General features: G+C 45.5%; 1 protein-coding gene across 1 annotated transcript in view; it reads left to right on the top strand.

Annotated features, from left to right (window-relative positions):
- IL17RD (interleukin 17 receptor D) overlaps positions 1-21,138 on the top strand; it is an 89,888-nt gene that overhangs the window by 38,047 nt on the left and 30,703 nt on the right. Inside the window, exons 2-3 of the mRNA XM_083156241.1 lie at positions 18,884-18,941; positions 20,259-20,378. Of these exons, the coding sequence (XP_083012367.1) occupies positions 18,884-18,941; positions 20,259-20,378 (178 nt within the window). The remainder of the gene's footprint in view (positions 1-18,883; positions 18,942-20,258; positions 20,379-21,138) is intronic.

The raw sequence follows: 21,138 nt of genomic DNA, 5'->3' as shown, positions 1-21,138 counted from the left end.
GATCAGGCTTGGGGTCAGCCAAACTGGAAAACACTGCACAGGCAGTGTGTGCTGCAGCCGATGAGACTGTGGAGTCAGCTTGTAGCGTGGTAGCGCGGTAACGCTGCTGCTGCGCTGCTGCTGCGCTGCTACATGCGCCCTGTGCGGGTCTCCAGCTGATGACATCATCTGCCAGAGCCGCAGAAGCTCCAATCAGGTCTTTGCGCCCCTCTTCCCACCAAATAACCCGGATAATGGCCGTTTACACTGCCCTGAGCCCCGGATAAGCCCCGTGTCCGACCCTGAACATTTGCCGGGTCAGATTCCCGGGGAACAGTACCCGTGTTATTTTTTTTCACCCCATTTACACCAAGCCCTGCCCCGGACTGGAGCGGCAATATCCCGGGTCCAAAGTCTGGTGTAAAAGGGGTATAAGTGATCTAGTCTGATCGCCCCCTGTGTGTGCCCCATAGCCATTCTTGTAACCTGGTTTTTTTTGACAATGTTAAAGGGGTATTGGGGAAATACAATGAAGTTCCAGGTGTATGGATGTTTCTTTGTGGGAAAATAGCTGTCATGTTTAAACCTTGATTTTCTCACATTGTGCACACGCTTCTAATGTATTTGCTGTTGGAATCCTGGATTTGTCTATTACTCGCCATGTCCTGTGTTATGGGGTATCTGGACCCGTCACTCTACACAGGCAGCCCTTTGTTCCCAAGATAACAGAACCTCTGCAAAACATATTCAGGAAACAAGGGCTCCGGCCTATTCACTTGAGTGTCATTTATATTGCTGCGCTGTGACAGCTTTTAGGATAAGCAGGTATTGGCAAAAGATCCTGCTAATATCTCTTCCAGATGCATTCATTTATCTGCAGTTTAGAATGTTACTCTCCATCCTGGGCTTCATGTATGTAGTCGATGCTGCTTGTTGTACTGTTTCTGGGAAGTTTCTTTGTTTATTTTTTCATACAAATCTGTTCGATGATTACATCACTGTTACTGATTATTGGGGATATGGTCACAAGGTCGACATGCATGAAATAGGTCGATCGGGTTGGAAGGTCAACACAAGCATTGGGTCAACAATTGGAAGGTCGACAGTCAAAAGTTAGACATGAGGATTTTAATTTTTTGTGCCGACAGGCGGTATTTTATGCCTTACCATCCACTCCGGCATGATGGGAAAATAAAACAGTGTGCCGAGCACAGCGAGGCACCGTGCCTGACGCATGGAGAGCACAGCGGCACACTTTGACGGTGTCCGTGTCGACTATGTTGAAATTCTGGACAAAAAAAGTGAAAAACATGTTGACTATCCCATTGTCGACCTAATGCTTGTGTCGACCTTAACCATGTAGACTTTCAGTGTTCGACCTAAATTGGGTCAAACCAGACCCATATCTGATTATTGTATCACTAGTGTTCATGTGTCCAATTCGGCAATTTAACGCAGCTGGTGATGTATTGGGGATGTTTTGGTGACTGAATGGACAGGTATGGGCCGTTCCTATGACAGTACCTGGTTTGCTCATGTATCAGAGGGGTGAGCGGTGGTGGATTAGTAAAGAATGAATGTAGTCCGACAACAATATAATTCCTTTCAGAACAGTTGAGTCTATTAAAACAGATGCAGGTACCTGAAAAACACTTTGTAGACTGGCGATATAGATCTTTTCTCAGCTGGACTGGATTTCCGGGCTAAATTGTTCCCAGAAATACATGTTTAATCTGTTCATAACAGAGATCTGAGGCTTTATGTCATTCTGTAAAATGTATACATCATAAAGCAGACCATAAGATACAGTCTATATACAATTAAGTTATTTAGCGCATACATCTTACAAAGTGGACAAGCTCAGGAGAAGTTTTGTGTTTTCTTTATTTTTTTTTATTTTAGATAGGTAAAAATGGTACTTGTTTCTTCGCACGGCCACACCGATTTGTATCGGGGTGATCGTGTCGGAAAAATCGCGTCGGTCGCATCGCAATGCGACCAAATCGCATGCGATGCGACCGACCCGATTTTTACATTGAATCAAATGTGAATAGGGCCCCTGGGACCCTATTTTACATTGGATTCAATGTAAAGTAGTCCCCAGACCCCAAATTTTACCCCCTCAACGGCACCCCACGATTGACGCCAATCCGAAGCGTGGCGAGCGCAGCGGTACGCGTCCTCCGACCTTTTCATACCCCCACTATCCACGTCGGTGTGGAGTTGAGAATATAAAGTGTGGCGAGCATAGCGAGCCACCGAGCCCGAAGCGTGGCGAGCGCACGTGTATAACTTCACAGGTATACGCGTCCCCTTGCGGGGCTCACTGCGCTCGCCACGCTTCGGGCTCGGTGGCTCGCTTCGCTCGCCACACTTTATATTCTCAACTCCACACCGACGTGGATAGTATGAAAAGGTCGGAGGACGCGCACCGCCGCCCCTCGCGCGCTCGCCACGCTTTGGGTTGGCGTCAATCATGGGGTGATGGGGCCATATACAATGTGAAATGGGTCATATTGGCCCATTTCACATTGTTTCCTATGTAAAATGGACTTCATCAAGTCCATCTCATCTTGTGCCATTATAATGGCACAAGACCGACGCGATGCTCCTGATTTCAATGTTAAAAATATTTTAACATTGAAGCCTATGGCAAAATCACGTCCATCGCGTCGACCGACGCGATGCTCCCGATTTTGCCTTTGCCGGCAAAATGGACCTGATTTCAAAGGAAATCGCGTCCATCGTGTACCTTAACTTTAGGATTAGTGACACTAACCTCATCAGTGCAAGACTAATTGCTCTGGTGTTGACGTTCTGAGAGTCAGCATTTTCTACCACGCACAATTATGTGCAATGGGACAGTTTTGTAATTTTGTGCACATCAGAGTATTGACAATGGGAGCAGGAAATGTTTACAAACATGTTGTCTGATGCTTCCTAGTGGGAGGAGCTGTAAGATGGGAAACACATGACTCCTAACGACTAGCACATGTCTGCTGGTGCTCCCTGCAATTCCTTGCTGTGTCCAGCATTGCTGCAGGGCTTAGCTGCTTCCTATCTGCTGTAATTATTATGCAACAATTACTAGGGTTTGGGTTCCCTGCCGCTTGCTGGTTCCTGTTTAGTTTATATTGTATATCAAGGTTGCTTCCTGCCTTATTGGAAGGACCTTCAAACTAGCTAAGGAACAGATAATTATTTGTGCTTTCTGGGTAAAAGAAAACCTTAAATCAGGGTCTACCTCCGTAGCAAAGTACTTTATCTGTCTCCAAGGCTTGGTACATAGCCCCCAATGTTGGGATTGACCTAGAAAGAGTGTATATGTGAACCGCTCCTTTTACATAAGTTTTTTTTACTTTTACTGTTAAAGCATCTTTACAGGTCTTTAAGAATGCACATTGGATGTGAGATACTAACTTCCCCTGGTTTACGAGTCTGAAGTGTTATTTAAAATTTGATATAGCGTGATAAATCCCTTTTTTTTTTTTTTTAGCAGTCCATTCAAATGCTAAAGTGTGTATCTGTATGTTTTAAATGTAGGCAAATATATTCCCAGGTATACAAAATGTTTGTATAGCCTGCCGGAAGCGGCCTAGGTGGGCCGGGGCGGAAGCGGCCTAGGTGGGCCGGGGCGGAAGCGGCCTAGGTGGGCCGGGGCGGAAGCGGCCTAGGTGGGCCGGGGCGGAAGCGGCCTAGGTGGGCCGGGGCGGAAGCGGCCTAGGTGGGCCGGGGCGGAAGCGGCCTAGGTGGGCCGGGGCGGAAGCGGCCTAGGTGGGCCGGGCCGGAAGCGGCCTAGGTGGGCCGGGCCGGAAGCGGCCTAGGTGGGCCGGGCCGGGCCGGAAGCGGCCTAGGTGGGCCGGGCCGGAAGCGGCCTAGGTGGGCCGGGCCGGGCCGGAAGCGGCCTAGGTGGGCTGGGCCGGGCCGGAAGCGGCCTAGGTGGGCTGGGCCGGAAGTGGCCTAGGTGGGCTGGGCCGGGGCGGAAGTGGCCTAGGTGGGCTGGGCCGGAAGTGGCCTAGGTGGGCTGGGCCGGGGCGGAAGTGGCCTAGGTAGGCTGGGCCGGAAGTGGCCTAGGTAGGCTGGGCCGGGGCGGAAGTGGCCTAGGTAGGTTGGGCGGAAGTGGCCTATAGATATGGGCAGTACGGATGGTGTAATGGTTAGCATTACTGCCTCACAGCACTGAGGTCATGGGTTCGATTCCCACCATGGCCCTAACTGTGCGGAGTTTGTATATTCTCCCCGTACTTGGGTGGGTTTCCTCCGGGTACTCCGGTTTCCTCCCACAGTCCTACAATATACTGGTAGGCTAATTGGCTCCCAACAAAAATTAACCCTAGAATGTCTGTGTGTGTGTGTGTGTGTGTGCATGTGGTAGGGAATATAGATTGTAAGCTCCACTGGGGCAGGGACTGAATGGTCAAATATTCTCTGTAAAGCGCTACGGAATCTGTGTGCGCTATTTAAGAAACTGCTAATAAATAATAAATAATTAGATAGGGAAGGTAATTGACAATTACAAAAAGATTCCCATAGTGATCATTATTTTATGTTCTATGTACACATGATATTTTCTCCTAACTTTTTTCTTCTATCAGCCTTTGTTTTCTTTAACAATGTTACTAGTAATTGCTTAACAAAGCAATGTGCATTAATGTTTAACATCACCTAGCCGTTAGCACACTCATTTACTTGCAGCCTGTTTTTCTATCTCACAAGCTGGCTTTATGTGCCTTGTTAATAATTTATATTTGAGCACTTGGACAAAAAAAAAGCCCACAATTGGCGGGGGAGACGGCAGTATTGAAAAGCCATTTATTGTAGGTGGACTTCCTGTATACTCAGATTACTGTTCTTCATGTCGCTATCTGCTAAATTCATTTCTTGCCTCTTAAAATGAGTCTGAGGCTTCCCTGTCATGTTAGAGAGTTACAGGTGTGTGGTCTGATGTTTCTGCTCTGGGTCACTGACTCCCATAACTCAGGGCTTGTTCTCTGTTGCGCTCACTGTTCCATGCAATCTGCTGGATGCAGACAGGAAGGGGAGTCCGTTATGCAATTTGTTTCTTGGAATGACATGATGAGGGTGGTTTGTCGGGAGCACTTCTGGACCAGTTCAAACCTCCTTTGTGAAATATAAAACACGTGTCATCGCTTGACATCATAAAAATCTGCTTTTAAAGGTTTGATCATAACTGCCATTCAATGTTGTGCTTAATTCTTTGGATGTTTTAGAACAACTATTCTTTTTTGTCTGTAGCGGTATACTGCAGCACAGTAGAGTGCTACAGGAGGGTATCCGGATGGCTGACAGATAATATCTAGGTCTACATGCACAAAAGGTTGACACAATCAGTGTCTTGACATGGCAATGGTAGACAGCTGAGAGGTCCACATGGGTTTTTCACAATGTTTTTTTCTTAATTTTTGAGGACTTTTTCATACTTTATCTCTCCCAATCAGAAGTCCACATGGATGGCAAAGTGAGCCTAGCGCAAGGGTAGGGGGGACATGGCGAGTGAAGCGATACATTAATTGGGGATCCACTGCTGAGGTGTCAACATTGACCCCCAAAAAGTAAAAGCTCATGTCGGCATTTTCCTGTGTTGACCTTACCATGTCGACCTTTTACCAATCTTGACCTTCTGCTGTCAACCTAAGACTGTCGACCTAGTTTACTCACCCTCTTTCCTAGCCTTACCCTAACCATCCTTCCCTGCAGACTATCCCTAACCACCTCCACAGCCTAACCTTAAGTCCTGTCCTGTCCCCCTAGTGCTTAAATGTAACCACCCCTTCCCTGGCCTGACCCTAAACCACCTTGGCATACTTACATCCGGCAGTTGGGATTCCGGTGCCGGCATCCTCATTGATTTTGGGATTCTGACGCCAGATTTAGTTCAATTCAAACCTAATGAGTTTGAAGAAACTCAGGGAGCCCGAGGTGTGCTCCCATCACCCAGTGCGCAAATGCAAAACCCGTGCAAAGGGGGCATACATACTTATGTACCCTCTCCAAAAGGAAAAGGGCCCTGTTACTCCCCTAACCCCTCTTAGCCATAAGGCCGAAGAGGGGAAAATAGGGATCTATGGGTCCTCCTCGCCGAAGCTCTTCGCTCAACCCTGCACCATAGGTTGGAGAGACCCTCGGTAGGCCTTCCTACTGAGGGTCTCTCCAACCTATGGGGTCCGATTCATCCAGACAGTTGGATTCCTGGGCTGTTTTCGTTCCGTTTGACTGTAACTCGACAGCCGGAATTCAATGTTCCGGCTGTCGAGTGTTGGATCGGCGAAAACTGACGCGGATTGTCCATAAAGGGCCGTGAATTCGAGAATCCGCGGCCATTTCCGAGAAAACAGATCCGACTTGTTTTAGGGTGGAATCTGATTTGTTGGAAACTGCCTTCAATGCGCACGGTAGCATTGAATAGGTGAGTGCCGCTATTTCCGCCAGCGGAAATAGCAGCCAATATTGAATACCCCCTCAGACTGTAACAGAGCTGCATTTTTATCCAGACAGGAATATGTTTTAAATATGCTTGGCACAAGAAACGTTGCAAGAAGGTCTGAACTGCGGCAGATGTAAATGAAGACCCATCTACAAGTATTTTTTCTCGAGTGCATTCGAAGCAATTCAAACTTGTCCATCCATATGCTTCTAAAACGTCTTTCCTAAGTTTAAAAGGAGCCTCGAATAAATACAATTGTCAGAAACTCCAGCGGGAATTTTACTTACGGGTTTAAAAAAGTAAAAAATAAAACAAAATGGAAAAAGAAAAAAGGTTCACTTGGACAGCCTACAGGAGGTGGTTCTTAAACCTGCAACACCTGAAAGGCTTTGGTTGTCAAAATGAATCCATCTGCTGAAGTGGAAGGCAATGTGTAGTACAGCCGCAGTTCCCAGTCGCTTGTAAAACGCCTTTGAACTGTGTGTAAACTTTCAAAAAAATTCTTTAGGTGTCATTGCAGGTGTTGTCTGGTTTGGAGAGCAAAGGCTATTTATTGGGTTATAAAGCCAGAGGGACTCTGAGGCCATTGTTAGGCAAGATAGATGGCAGATCCCTTCATACATGAAAGGGAAGAGAGAACTGCAAAGTAAAATCACAGAACGGAGGAATGCTGAACGTGGGACTTGCTCACATTCACTGTCAAGTAATGACACAGAATTATGAGGTCCATTTATCAACAAGATTTTGGCTATTTTGTGATAAATGGTGCTCCAGCCTTTCACCTCCCAACTGTCATTTTTCAAACACATGGCCACTAGATGCTGATTGGCTGAACCACCACTTATCATATGCAACGAGTTTTAAATTGCTTGAAATTGCCTTCCAGCTACAATGTTAGTTAAAAAAAAAAAACCCACAACAAAATGGCCTCTTCCACGTAAACTCCATCACACTTTATAGTATGCAAAAAGTGCTCTTCATGCCAACATTGGGAGATATGTGTGCAAGGGTCAATCAGTTCATTTAACAATTCAATTTGCCACTAATAAAATCTAGGTTAGGGCTTCATACCTCCCCCCCCCCCCCCCCCCCCTCCTTTTAAATGTGATATTAATTTTTTAGGTACAAAATAATTTGGGTATATTAAATAAAAAGTGATGCAAATCATGCCAGGGGGGAGGTCCTAGAACTATTTGATCCGACGAATTGTTGTTGGAGGATGCCAGTTTTCCCACCTTGAGCTGGATCGGAAGCGCCATCTTCAGCATTCATTACCTTTTAATTGCCTGAATTAATGCTGTTTGTGCTGTACTAAAGGCCGAAAACGGCATTGTGGCACTAGTTTAGTTGGCTTTACACACACACACGCACGCACACACACACACATCTTCCGGTGTGACTTAATAGCTTGGCCATTTGAATCCGGGACCTCCCAGCACCATTCACATTGCATTTCATTGAATGGAACCATTTGATACTGTTCATAGCCAGTATTTGTAATGGGGTGTAGACACGGGGCAATTTCAGCGCATTTTTTAAATTTATCTCACTAGATCACAGTAGAAAATGCCTCTACATCTCTGTGTGTAGGAGCCATACCGATGCACGGGCCCGTGCTTCGCTATCGCCCAGCAATTAATATGCTGGATAAATCTAGTTGATTGCCGGTCAGGGACAGTGTTCTCACAGGAGAACATTAACCCTGACAGATTGCTCAGCACACAGCGCTGTGAGCTGAGCAATCTATTGCTCTGGGTTCGCTCAGCATAATCTCCTCATGTGTAGGACCTTTTTATAACCATGATCCCTCATGGGTTAGTAGGCTACATTCTTCTGAGTGCAGTCCCAAAACATTGCTATCTTCAAAGTGTATTTCAGCGATTTTCAACCTTTTTACCTTGCAACACACTAAATAAGATTTTAAAATTGCCAAGGCACACCATGAGATCCCCACAGGGCAAAATACATTGGACCCCACAGGAAAAAACAGTCCTATTGGTCCCCATATTAAAAACAATCACACTGGTCCCCACAGGTAACAAAAATAAAATACATTGGCCCTTTACATGAAAAGAAGAGACCAGTAAATAACAGTTGAACTGGTGGTGGCTGTAAACTGGTTTGGGCATCTGTAGATTTGGGGGCACACTTGAGAACAGCTCACAGCAAACTAGTGTGCCACGGCACTGTGGTTGAAGTGTATCTTATAGAAGGCCCTTCAAGTTTTCAAAGTTAGTGTGTAATATGCGTAACTTTTTCATTAATGTTTGTGGATGTAGCCACTGTGCAGACTGACCATGATCACAAATAGGTCAAGTTAATAGGGCGGGGTTATGTGTTTCAAAGGTCTTTACAACCAACAAAAGGGACCACCAGGATTGTTCCAGGATCCCATGTCTAACCAAAACTACTACTTTATTAAACCCTGCATGCATACAATGGCATCCCTGATAATCATGTACATTTAATTATATACACCCCGAATCAGGAAATGAATACCAGAAGTGCTACAATCAGAGACAGACAGTATATGATGTACAATGCAGATACAGCAGGGGAGGATTACTCAGACCCACTAGAAAGGGCCATTATTCTGCTCTAAGCTTCTTCAAGAATGTAACAGACGGATTAAAAAGAATCAGGTGTGTGAGCAGGAATGTGGCGGACTGACGCATGCTTACAATGCACCGCCATTAGGCAGGTTACATGGGTTACTATAGCTGGATCATGCGATCTGCAGCACCTATGATCAGTTGAGCGACCTCTCGACCTACGGGACCGCGGATCGCACCAAAATACCTCACTGTGGCCCTTATTCTAGTTGAACCAGACGGATGCATATTTCGGACAGGAACCGAGTGTTCTTAGCCCCGCCTTCCGTACGGATAGCTCACACCGTCCGAATATGGTAAGACGCCGACCGAACAGACCGCGAGTGGAATTTTCATGTGAACACCTCCTCCATCTGTCGCCAACCATCGAATGATGGACCGAGCGGTCAGGCAGCACTGAGTGCTCCAGACCACTCAGACTTTTTTCTGAATAAAAGCAGGGATATGGGCGGCCAGCTAACATCCGGCTATGTCAGCTGTCCACCCCCCCACACGTGCGTCACGGCCGCATTACCATACGTACACTCAGCGTTTTCATGGGAACGCTCATGAAACGCGGGGCGTACACATTTGTTAATGAGCCTAAAAGCCCTTCACTCCCTGATTGGATGGTTCCGTAAATTAATTTTTTGCACGGATCTCACGCCGTGTTCGGACGTGTGAGGCGTTCCACATGCACAGATCCGCCTCTGCACATGCGCAAACACCAACCATCGGCTGTCCGTCTGCATTCAAAGCCATCCGACTCAATCAGAATAAGGGCCCATGTGCTGGCACGCACATACAAATATCAGTTTGCTACACTTTTGCAGTTGCCCTCTGTGCACTGTCCCTTGTTACACCTGCACCTGTACAGCGATGCCTTGCAGGGATCCCGTGATAACATCTATATGTTGTGCCGATGGCTTCCTTTGAGCACGCATGGCATGAATACATTCGTGTTAGTCTCTCCTCTTTGGAATTCTCCACTCTTTGCGTGCCAGGGAAGAATGTAAAGGAATGCAGGGTCCAGGTAGCGTGCGGGCCAGTACATACCTGAGGCAGTTAATTCATTTTTTTCTTTTTCTTTCTTGTTTTCAGAAAACCTTCCTATCACGCAGCCCTCTCATTATGTAAGACATAGGCGATTAATCTTATGTACACAAGACCTGGAGTATTATCTTAGTATCTTGCACTAGCACGACATGACATTCACATTTACAATGGGGAACACATTTACGTGCGCTTGGAATGTTTCTTACTTGCAATCCTTGTAAATTGGATGGTTTCTAATGATCCCTCTAAGTGATTCCATATTGTTGACTACAGAAAATGTATTTTTTAAATTACTATATTCATTGTGCTGTATCGTTCTACTATTTTACCAGCAGTTCCAAAAGCACAGTAATGCTGCTTTCACGCCGCAAAAACGGCATCGTCTCTGTATTTTTAGACATTTGTAAAAACGGGTCAGACCGCTAAAATCCCTTTCGCACCGCATATCTTAAACGGTATATTACTGATATATTACCATTTCAATGCCGTTTTTGTCCCTTCACATTGAACCCGTTTTAAATAGAAAACAGGGGATGCCTTGTGGGCACTTACATCACGCAGGGAGACAGCCTATCACATTCTGTAGCTTGCAGTTAAGACAAAATACCGTTTCACACCTATTCAGACTGCAAAAAAAATTGGGTCTGAAATGGGTAGGACCCTGCTTTTACCGTCTAGAAATACCGGTTTTCTGGAACCGGTAAATTCACTCTGGACCTTTCACACTGCACATATTACCATTTTGAAACGGCAAAAAAACTGCAAAATACCGGGTAATAAGTGCGGTCTGAATGGGGAATAACCCTATGTTTAGCATAAAGGTGTACAATGAAGAGCATCTTTGGAAGCAGTAAAAGCAGATGGATTTTGGACTGAACCGCTTTAATCTTAAGCCCCATACACATCAGCCGATATATCGTACACTGAATATTGTTAATGATGTTTGCTCGTATGGGTCCTTAACGATGTCCTCCCTTGTCTGTACATGCAGCTCGGTTTTGACTATGTTGTCAACAACTGCATGTACGGAGGGGGGACTTGATGACGCCACTGAACGATATTGCTAACTATATCGTTCATTGTGATTGCACTATATCGTTTGCTCAAGAATCCTTGATGATATCGTGCGTGGAGCAATCTCGTCTAATATAACAATGAACATTGGTTATGTCAAACCATGTATGCAAGGGTAGAGCAAAATCATGCCCGGTAAATGATTGCCTCTTTACAAATAAAGGTCCGAGATCAGCTGGCATTGCCCACCACATTGGTTGATCCCTGAACGTTCCAAAATATTATTACAGGACAGCTGATTGGCCATCTGTATCTGACACTGCTGGGAAATTCTATCTTCATTCTAGTGCAACCCATCTACATAACAGACCAGGGAGGCCATTACCCGACAACAGGAGCTTCAGCAAATCGGGAGTACTGCAAACTTGTAGTTGGCAATTGGATCTAGCCATGCCTGGTAGAATGTCCTCATAGACAGGCAGAGGATTGTGACACACCCAAAAAAATAATAAGGGCCAGAAGAACTCTTGGTCAGTGTTAAAGGGCAAAAATGAGTATAGAATAGTTAAGACCCCCATACACTAGTACAGGGATGGGGAACCTTAGGCTCTCCAGCTGTTGTTGAACTATACATCCCAGAATGCCCTGCAACAGTTTTAGTATGGGAAAATAGCAAAACTGTAGCAGGGCATGCTGGGATGTGTAGTTCAAAAACAGCTGGAGGGCCGAAGGTTCTTCATCCCTGCACTAGTACAGTTTGGGCCGTTTTCAACCGATTCCGGCGCATCAGGCCGAGCAATTGTGTGAAAAGTGTCAAATCGCATGTGTTTTATCTCCAAGGAAGCCCAGTAAGCTGCCGGGAGTTCAAGGGAAATCTTGTGCGACTTTTACCTCTGAGAAATATCATAGTGTGTGGGGGCCTTTTACATTCTAATATTTTAATTTGAGTGGAAAACCTCTGATAATAGAAACTTTTTTTCTGTTGTTTTACACTACAGTATTCATAGAATAAAGACAATTTTATTATTATTATTACTTACTAGCCTATTTTCAAAGAAAATCTGAGTAAATTGGACCTTGATCATATTCTGTACTGTGAGGCAGAAAGGGATCTTGAGATATGACTTGTGAAATAGCAGTGACTGTAATGGGAGTACCATCATTATCATCCAAGTGTCAATTGTCCTGTTAAATTTCTTGTGCATTGAAGTGCGTCCTAAAACAGCATATCGTCATACCCTTTGAAGGATAGGCCTATCGGTACTTGTTTTCTAGCACGGCCACAAATCTTGGCCATCGGGGGTAATTTGAGTGGCCTGCGACGCGACCGACGCGATGCCCCCGATTTTTCCATTGAAAACAGTGAAAAATCGGGTCGGTCGCGTCGTGTGCACCTAAAAATGCTAAAATGGTCCAGACGCGATGCCCCCGATTTCCCCATAGGGAACAATGTTAAATGCCTCAATTTACCCGCGATGACCTCGATTTCTCATAGGAAACAATGTTAAATGGATCAATTTACCCAAATCAGCATAGGAACAATAGTAAATGGGCCAAAAACACCCCTGAACATTGAAATGTCCCCCCAAAAGTAGTTGACGCCACCCTGCCATCAACGTGAACCCGAAGCGTGGCGAGCGCAGCGAGCCCGCGAGGGGCGGCGGTACGCGTCCTCCGACCTTTTCATGCCCTACTATCCACTAGGGCGTGGAGTGAGAATAGAATAGTGTGGCGAGCCACCGAGCCCGAAGCGTGGCGAGCGCAGCGGATACCTTCACAGGTAAACGCGTCCCTTCGCGGGCTTCCCAGGTGTCCGCGTCGCCATGGACACCTGGGAAGCCCGCGAGGGGACGCGTATAACTGTGAAGGTATCCGCGTCCCCTCGCGGGGCTCGCTGCGCTCGCCACGCTTCGGGCTCGGTGGCTCGCTGCGCTCGCCACACTATTCTATTCTCACTCCACGCCCTAGTGGATAGTAGGGCATGAAAAGGTCGGAGGACGCGTACCGCCGCCCCTCGCAGGCTCGCTGCGCTCGCCACGCTTCGGGTTCAGGTTGATGGCGGGGTGGCATCAATAACTTTTGGGGGGACATTTCAATGTTCAGGGGTGTTTTTGGGCCATTTACCATTGTTCCCTATGATAATTTGGCTAAATTGAGCCATTTCACATTGTTTCCTATGGGAAATCGTGGTCATCGCGGGTAAATTGAGGCATTTAACATTGTTCTCTATGGGGAAATCGCGGGCATCGCGTCTGGCCATCGCACCCGATTTTTTTAGCGGCCGCGATGGCCCCGATTTTACCCCCGATGAGCGCGATTCTGATCGGTGTGGCCATGCTAGGAAACAAGTACCGGCCTATCTGCTGATTACCAGCCCTGTCAATGCTGACGCACCTAGGGTTATCAGGTAAGTGTCATTATCTGCCCTGCATAAACTCTGGTCCCATCACTTTCTACTATCCGTATGATACTGTGTATATTTCAAGATGCAAAATCATTACAATATAAGTGGGCCAGCACGGTTCCTACCCAACTATAATCCAACTAGTTCAAATCCGCTAAAAATGACTGCTTCTGCAATGTACATTCACTTTTGAGCTGTGACTGTTTTTCTTTCTTTCACTTTGAGCTGTGACAGTTTTTAGCCCACACACACTCCAGCCCAGTCAATATCTGTTCCTACCTCGAATCCAGCTCCCTCTGTCCATATCCAGCAAGTTTCAATGTCCCTGCAAAAATTGCTTTTACTTTGTAAGGGGTTAATTTTGTCCATTGAGTGGCCTCTAGTGGTCAGTGGCGATACTTCACTTCATAGAGGTGAGCCCTAAGGTGCCCACGCACTAGAACAAATTTTTTGCCGATAATCGGCCGCAAATCCACCGATATCGGTCGGATGCGCGCTCCGGCGGATCTTTTGCTAAATCTTCTGATCTTACATGCCGCAAAAACCCTTTTGTTCTCCCTTTGTCATCCTTGTGACAAATATTCTTTCAGTTTGTTATGCCGCATGAAAGATCAGAAGATTTAGCAAAAGATCCATAGGAACGCACATCGGATCTTAAGAGAAGTCTTTGGTAAAGATGTGCGCTTGCCTGAAATCTTTTGTCCAGGACGGACAAAAGATTTCAAGGCTAATTTATACGCACATCTTATGATCGCAGATCTTTCTAGTGTGTGGGCACCTTTAGATGGATAGATAGATTGGGTTGTATCTCTGGAAAACCCGAGCATTCTTTATCACACTGATAATGTCAAACTATTAAGGAACTCGGTATTGCATGCTTAGTGTTCATTCTAGCACCCGCCATCTTTGAAAACACATGCAGTTCTCTTCCCTGCTGGGGTGTTGCTGTCTGCTGTAGTGCTTCTAGCACAGTGTGGTCTATATATCAGCACTGATATGCAAACCAGACCTGTGCTAGAAACACCACAGCAGACAGTGACACCCCAGGCAGGGAAGAGGAACTGCATGGGTTTTCAAAGATAGCGGGTGCTAAAACGAACACTAATGCTCTAATAACTTCTGTGAAGTATAGCGGGTCTTCCAGGATAATGCAGATTTTAAAATGTTTCCCTTTTACTAAGCGGTATATTAAGGGATACAATTAGCCATGTTGTGAATGTCTCTTAAACTTCAAGTGTTCCCATATCTGAGCATCTATTTAATACCTACATATTTCTAAGCTAATATACACAAACTAAGTAATGCTTTGCTTATATTTGGCTAATATAAGATTTTCCCGTATTGCCTGTGATCCCAATGGCACCTTTGTGACTTGGGTAAGATGATCTATTTCCTATCTCTCCAGGCAGTGATGTTTGGAAGGATAATATGCTTTATACTTTGTAGTTATTTGATATCAGGGCTACTGAAACACAGGTTATCTGTGCGGGGATTATGTAATCTGTCATTTCGCGATCCCGTGAGACAAAGGACAGTGATGTATTAAGTCACCTCACTCTAGAACACTGCATACTTTTTACAAGTGAATATTATCTGCTTGGCTAAACCCAGTTTATTTGGGTACGCCAAGCACAATTTTTTTTTTTGCTCAATGCGCCATATAGTGTATAGTACGTATTGCTATCTCCAAGTATACATACATTCTATTGATCCATAAATGTATTTTATATGGGGTAGGCAAGGGGTAGTGCACCAGCTGAGGCGTGTTCCGGTACACCGAACCAGCTATGTACCAATGTTTTGCTGTGAAGGCATGTTTAAACTGTGGCAGGGCATACTGGGAAATGTAGTTTTACTGGAGTGCAACACATTCCCTACTGGTGTATTACATAGTTGTGCTGACACAATGGGCCAAATGTATCAAACTTCAAAAAGTGATAAAGTGGAGAGTGAACAACAGCCAGCCAATCAGCTCCTAACTGTCATTTTTCAAACCCAGCATGTGACATGGCAGTTTTAAAGCTTGATACATCTGGCCCTAAATAAATATGCCCCATACACACTATATAATATTTTGCAAAAGGAGCGACCCACGTGTGATCATTGAGTGATATCGCCAGGATCACCGCTGAACATGCAGTCACTGACCATATTGTCACATTGGACTGCATGTTCAGGATATATGGGTTATCGTGAACAATATAGTGGGTACATACTAAATGACATGCACCATAATTTTGTTAGTGTGTCTATCGTTGATGAAAGTGTGTACCCACATTTGGGTTTTATTTATTTACAGTTTCTTATATAGCGCAGCAGATTCCGTTGCGCTTTTCAAATATTGACAACCCTGAAAGAACAAACTGGGTAAAACAGACCGACCTAGAGGTTGGAGGGCCCTGCTGCAAGCTTACGATCTACAATTGCACAATTTCTCCTATTTAATACCGCTTCTATTTCTCACCAACTTATAACCTTAAACGTAAATGAAATATGTTATGCAACCTAGTATCTATATATAGATAGCTATAAATAGAACTTTGTATGAATGGTTTTCCACTGCTGCATCTGGGAGCTTGGTATATTTACTCTGCAAGCCCTGATAAAGTGCATTTCTGTATTACCTTTATTTTAATGTGAATAAAGTGAATGGTGCAGATATAAAATTCATTTTTCTCTGCAATGTCTGGCTCCAAATTTCTTATCTGGAAACACATTGACCTGTATAAGCAAACACATCGTTCTGATTCTTTTCCAGGCCTCATATTAACATTTATTCATGGCTGGGGACCCAAGAGTGGGCTTACTGGCCTCATCATTCACGCACCATGTGCCATTTCTCTGTGAGCGATGCTATACATGAGCTCATGCACTGTATAGTAGTGGGAATTTATAGAATTAAATATAAATAAGATAATTTTTATCATTATTTACCTGACACTTTCTCTTTTTTTATAGAGAAAGTGTCGTTTAGCAACTGTTAAAGTATATCAGAGAATAAAGTGTTTTTTTTTTTTAAATAAAGTTTTTCAATATTTTTTAAATCTTTTATTTTTTATTTTTAAATAACATGTTTCTTGTTTCCATGTGCCACATGCTGGTATGGTATACAGCGCAAGTCTTTTTAAGGGGCCTACACATGGGGGAATTTGAGCGTTCTGAGCAATGCTGGATCACTCAGCAAGATTGCTCAGCAAACAGCAATGTGTCGGCGCTATGTGCTGAGAGATCTGTCAGGGCCAGTGTTCTGTGGTGAGAACACAGGCCCTGCCTGGCGATTTAACTAGATTTATCCAGCATGCTGGATATGAATCACCAGCCAATAGCAACCAGGCCGTGCATGGATATTGCTATGACCCCTACACATGGAGTTATGTTGGGGCATTTTCTAAACAATCTAGTGAGGTCACTTAGAAAATACCTGGAAATCTTCCCGTGTGTAGGCCCGGGATGCAGTCAAAATCCCGACAGGGTCAAAATCGCGAATGGTTCAAAATACCGACATGGACAAAATCCCGACATTTACAATCCCGACAGGGTCAAAATCCCGACATTTAAAATCCCGACATTTAAAATTCCGACTGGGTCAAAATCCCGACATATAGAATGTACAAGTGAAACAGTCTACATGCCTTTCGGTCGACAGGTGCGAGGTCGACATGGGTTTTTTCACTGTTTTTTGAACCGACATGTGCCGACAGGCGGTATGTCATGCCCTACCATCCACTACGGCGTGGTGTGAGAATAAAATAGTGTGCCGAGCGCAGCGAGGCACCGTGCCCGAAGCATTGCGAGCAATGCGAGGGGCTGCGGTTCACTTGCAATTGTGTCCATGTCGACTGTGTCGACATTCGTGTCAAAAAAGAGTGAAAAAACCCATGTCGTCCTCGCACCTGTCGACCGAAAGGCATGTAGACTGTTTCACCTGTACATTCTATATGTCGGGATTTTGTCCATGTCGGGATTTTGTCCATGTCGGGATTTCATACCGAATCCTTAGGCCTGACAAGTCACATACATTTGTGACCAGTTTGCTGTAATGTCGGATCTCTGGAAATCTCAGTTTCCACAGCAATTTCTAAAAGGATAGACCATTTTTAGCTATATTAGGTTTATTGTCTCCATATGTTATACATGCTGTCAGACAGATTAACTGTAATTGGGGAATTAGTCACTTCAGGTAAAAGCGAAAAATGAAAATGTGCCTGGACGGGCAGATGAAGTATGCAGGTCCAGGTGTGTTTGTAAAGCGGGTACAGATGGGGCAGCTGTGTGCAGATCTCCATAAATATAAGGACACTCCTAGGCGGCTATTTTCTTGTTAATTAGAGCTGGAGAGTGCGAGAGAGGAAGTTCCTGTTATTTAGTTAAACAGATGGCTGTGCATTAACCCTGCCCCAGGCACCGAGTCTTTTATAGATCCCCTAAATAAAGGTGGCAGTGAGACCTTTTGTATTAGCCTGCAAGTAATTGGTGGCTTGTAACATCTCTGTTTACTAAATAGCACTGATTTACAGTAGGCACAGAACTATTACATAGTCACTGCGGCATTCCTAAATCTAAAGGCTTTATTAGAGGTGGTGCATCATATAGGTGGAGTTTCCTGCTAAGAAAATATACAAGATGTCTACATTTTATTGTGTACAGTTTTAGGGATTACACCAGTCATTGACTATCTAAACCACATTATACTATGGGGCAGCACGGATGGTGTAATGGTTAGCATTACTGCCTCGCAGCGCTGATGTCATGGGTTCAATTCCCTCCATGGCTCTAACTGTGCGGAGTTTGTATATTCTCTTCGTGCTTGCGTGGGTTTACTCCGGGTACTCCGGTTTCCTCCCACAATCCAAAAATATACTGGTAGGCAAATTAAACCCTATGTGTGCATGTATATGTGGTGGGGTATATAGATTGTACACTGCACTCGAGTAGGGAGTGATGTGAATGTTCATCTATACTCTGTGAAGCGCTAAGAAACTGGTAATAAATAAATAAATTATGCATCGGCCCCTGACTATAGTATGGGCTATGCCCATATCAGACTGATCAGAGCAGTAATTACCTAGATTGCACTAAGCGATTTAACTAGATTGCTTAGAAAATGCCCCTACATCCCGGCGATAGCGACGTGTGGAACCACCCACCGATAACGCCCATGCTGAATAAAACGACTTAATCATCGGTCAGGGCCAGTGTTCTCACATCGCTGTGTGCTGAGCGATCTTGCCTTGCTGAGCGTTCTGCACAACTTAGCATCGCTCCGCACATCTCCCCGTGTGTGTAGGCCTTTAAAGAGCAGTGATAATACAGTGGCTTCTTGTGACTTTTCAGGTTATGACATTGTATCATTTATATGTTTTTTGCTAATGTTTGTCCTTTTTTTGTGTTTAGGGTATTTCTCTGTTGAACAAGAACAATGGACAGCCCAACGTCACTTTCCGATATGACAGTAAGTGCTGCATACACATCGCTAACTAAATCAACCGTATTGGGGACATGGGGGGTTTATTTATAAATAGAAGATCGCCCCCTACAGATTGACCTATGACCCTTCCTGTGCTTGCAGCCTCTCATAGTCATACTGGCATAGACCACTGGCTTTAGCCAAGCATTTTCAAGTAGATATACATGTTGTGGCTGTCCACATGGGCCACTATGGGGGGCATTTACTAAGATGGGAGTTGTAATGGAGATGAGAAGTTGCCCATAGCAACCAACCAGATTCTACTTCTTATTTATTTAGCACCTTCTAGATTCGGATTGGTTGCTATGGGCAACATGCCACCTAGGGTGGCCAATCCCGGGATCGGGATTGGCGGGATCCCGGACTTGGCCCCCAAAACACTGGGATTTCAATCCCGGGATTGGAGATGCCAAGCCCGGGATTTCAGATTCCAATGCGCAGTATAATGCCGGCTTCTCCCATACCCGGAGAGCACTGCGCAGCGTGACCTCTCAGCGTGACATCAGAGGTCACGCTGCGCAGGCAGGCAGAGATCACGCTGCCCGCCCACCTAGCCAGACCAAAGCAAGGCAGCAAGCAACTCTGCAGTCTCGCTCCCCGCCCCCCCACGGCTCCCAGCAGTATGAAGCCGCACTCCCTCCAGCCTACCTAGCCAGCAGCCGCCCACCTAGCCAGCAAGCAGCAACCCGGGTCACGGCAGTATGAAGCTGCCACCCACCCAGCAACCCGGCCGCAAAAGTAAGTAAATGCGGGGCGGCCAGGGCGTTTTTTTTATTAGGAAAGCCAATCCCGGGATTGAGCATTTTTCAATCCCGAAGCCCGGGATTGAAAAAATGCCCCGGGTTTGGCTTCCCTAATCCCACTGTCAATAGAACTCCATTTTAGTAAATTCACCCCTAACTGTCCAACAGTAGCATTTGCCATAGCGAGCAGCAGGTCAGTACTGCACCATCCACCTTCCGGTTACTGTCCCACATCTAACACATTGTTAGCGGCTGCACGGTGTAATATCCCATAAGTACATACTGTATGTTAAACCTGTAATTGTGCACCATGCAGACTTTGTTTCAACTCAGCAGTTACCGTTTTACCAGATCCTGTATTGGTTCTGTGTAGATGATTATAGAAACCTGTTATTTTCTCGACATGTAACCGTTCCACAGCAAACTTCCTCGAAGCAAATAATAATTTGCAGGAACGCTTAATGAATTTAGACTTATGTCAGGGCTGCTGTGGAACCAGAGTCCATCTGTGGATGTATATGTAGAATGTAACCTAAAGATGTTGGATTTCTCTCCGCAGACTGCACAGTAAACACTGGGGGAAAGCACCTGATTGCTGACATGCAGAACATAACCATCAGTCAGTACGCGTGCAATGAGCAGGTCGCGGTCTCTGTTATGTGGACACCCAGCACCACAGGTACGTTATAAGGTGGGAAGTGCTGGCGGACAGTTGTCTGGGGGCAGGCGGTTTAGGCCAGGAACCATTCAGCGCTACCATTATAGCCGTATTCAAAACCGAACATTGTGGTGCAGATGTACTAAGCCAAGGAAGAGAGAACTCGGAGAGAGATAAAATACCAGCCAACCAGCTCCTAGCTGTCATTTTCCAAACACAGCCTGTAACATGACAGTTAGGTGTGGATTGGCTGGCTCTCTCTACGTTATCACTCTCTAATGCTGGGTACACGCCAGAACAATTTCTGCTCAATTCGCTCGATGTCGGCACGTCGTACGACTGATGGGATGTAAAAAGTGCAGAATCCTACCTGTTTTCAGTACGATTTAGATCCGATGCGTGTCACCACCGGTCGTTAGGCGGATTGGAGATTTTACCTGCTGCACTAAAGAGGTCGTCTGTGTTGGATTGGGTACTGACTGTGTGCAGATTGTGTACTCAGATCCATACTGCGACCATCGTATGATTTCAAAGAAATCGTTTCACAATCGTCGCACATTCATGGTCGTTCTCGTGTTTATCCTACATAAGGCTTAGTACATCTCCCCCAGTATGCTGGGTACTACTAACCAGATCTTACATTACACAGCTGAGGAGCCTAAATTACCCTGACCCACTTATTATTAGGGTGTGGTATAGGGTACCGACAGTCGGGATCCTGACAGTCATTAGCCCGACGTTGGGATCCTGACTGGCCGGACTCAGACAGCATGGTGAGCGC

The sequence above is a fragment of the Crinia signifera genome, chromosome 8, assembly GCF_055691185.1.
Source record: "Crinia signifera chromosome 8, ASM5569118v1, whole genome shotgun sequence".
NCBI lineage: Eukaryota > Metazoa > Chordata > Amphibia > Anura > Myobatrachidae > Crinia > Crinia signifera.
This window is presented reverse-complemented; position numbering and strand designations above follow the sequence as displayed.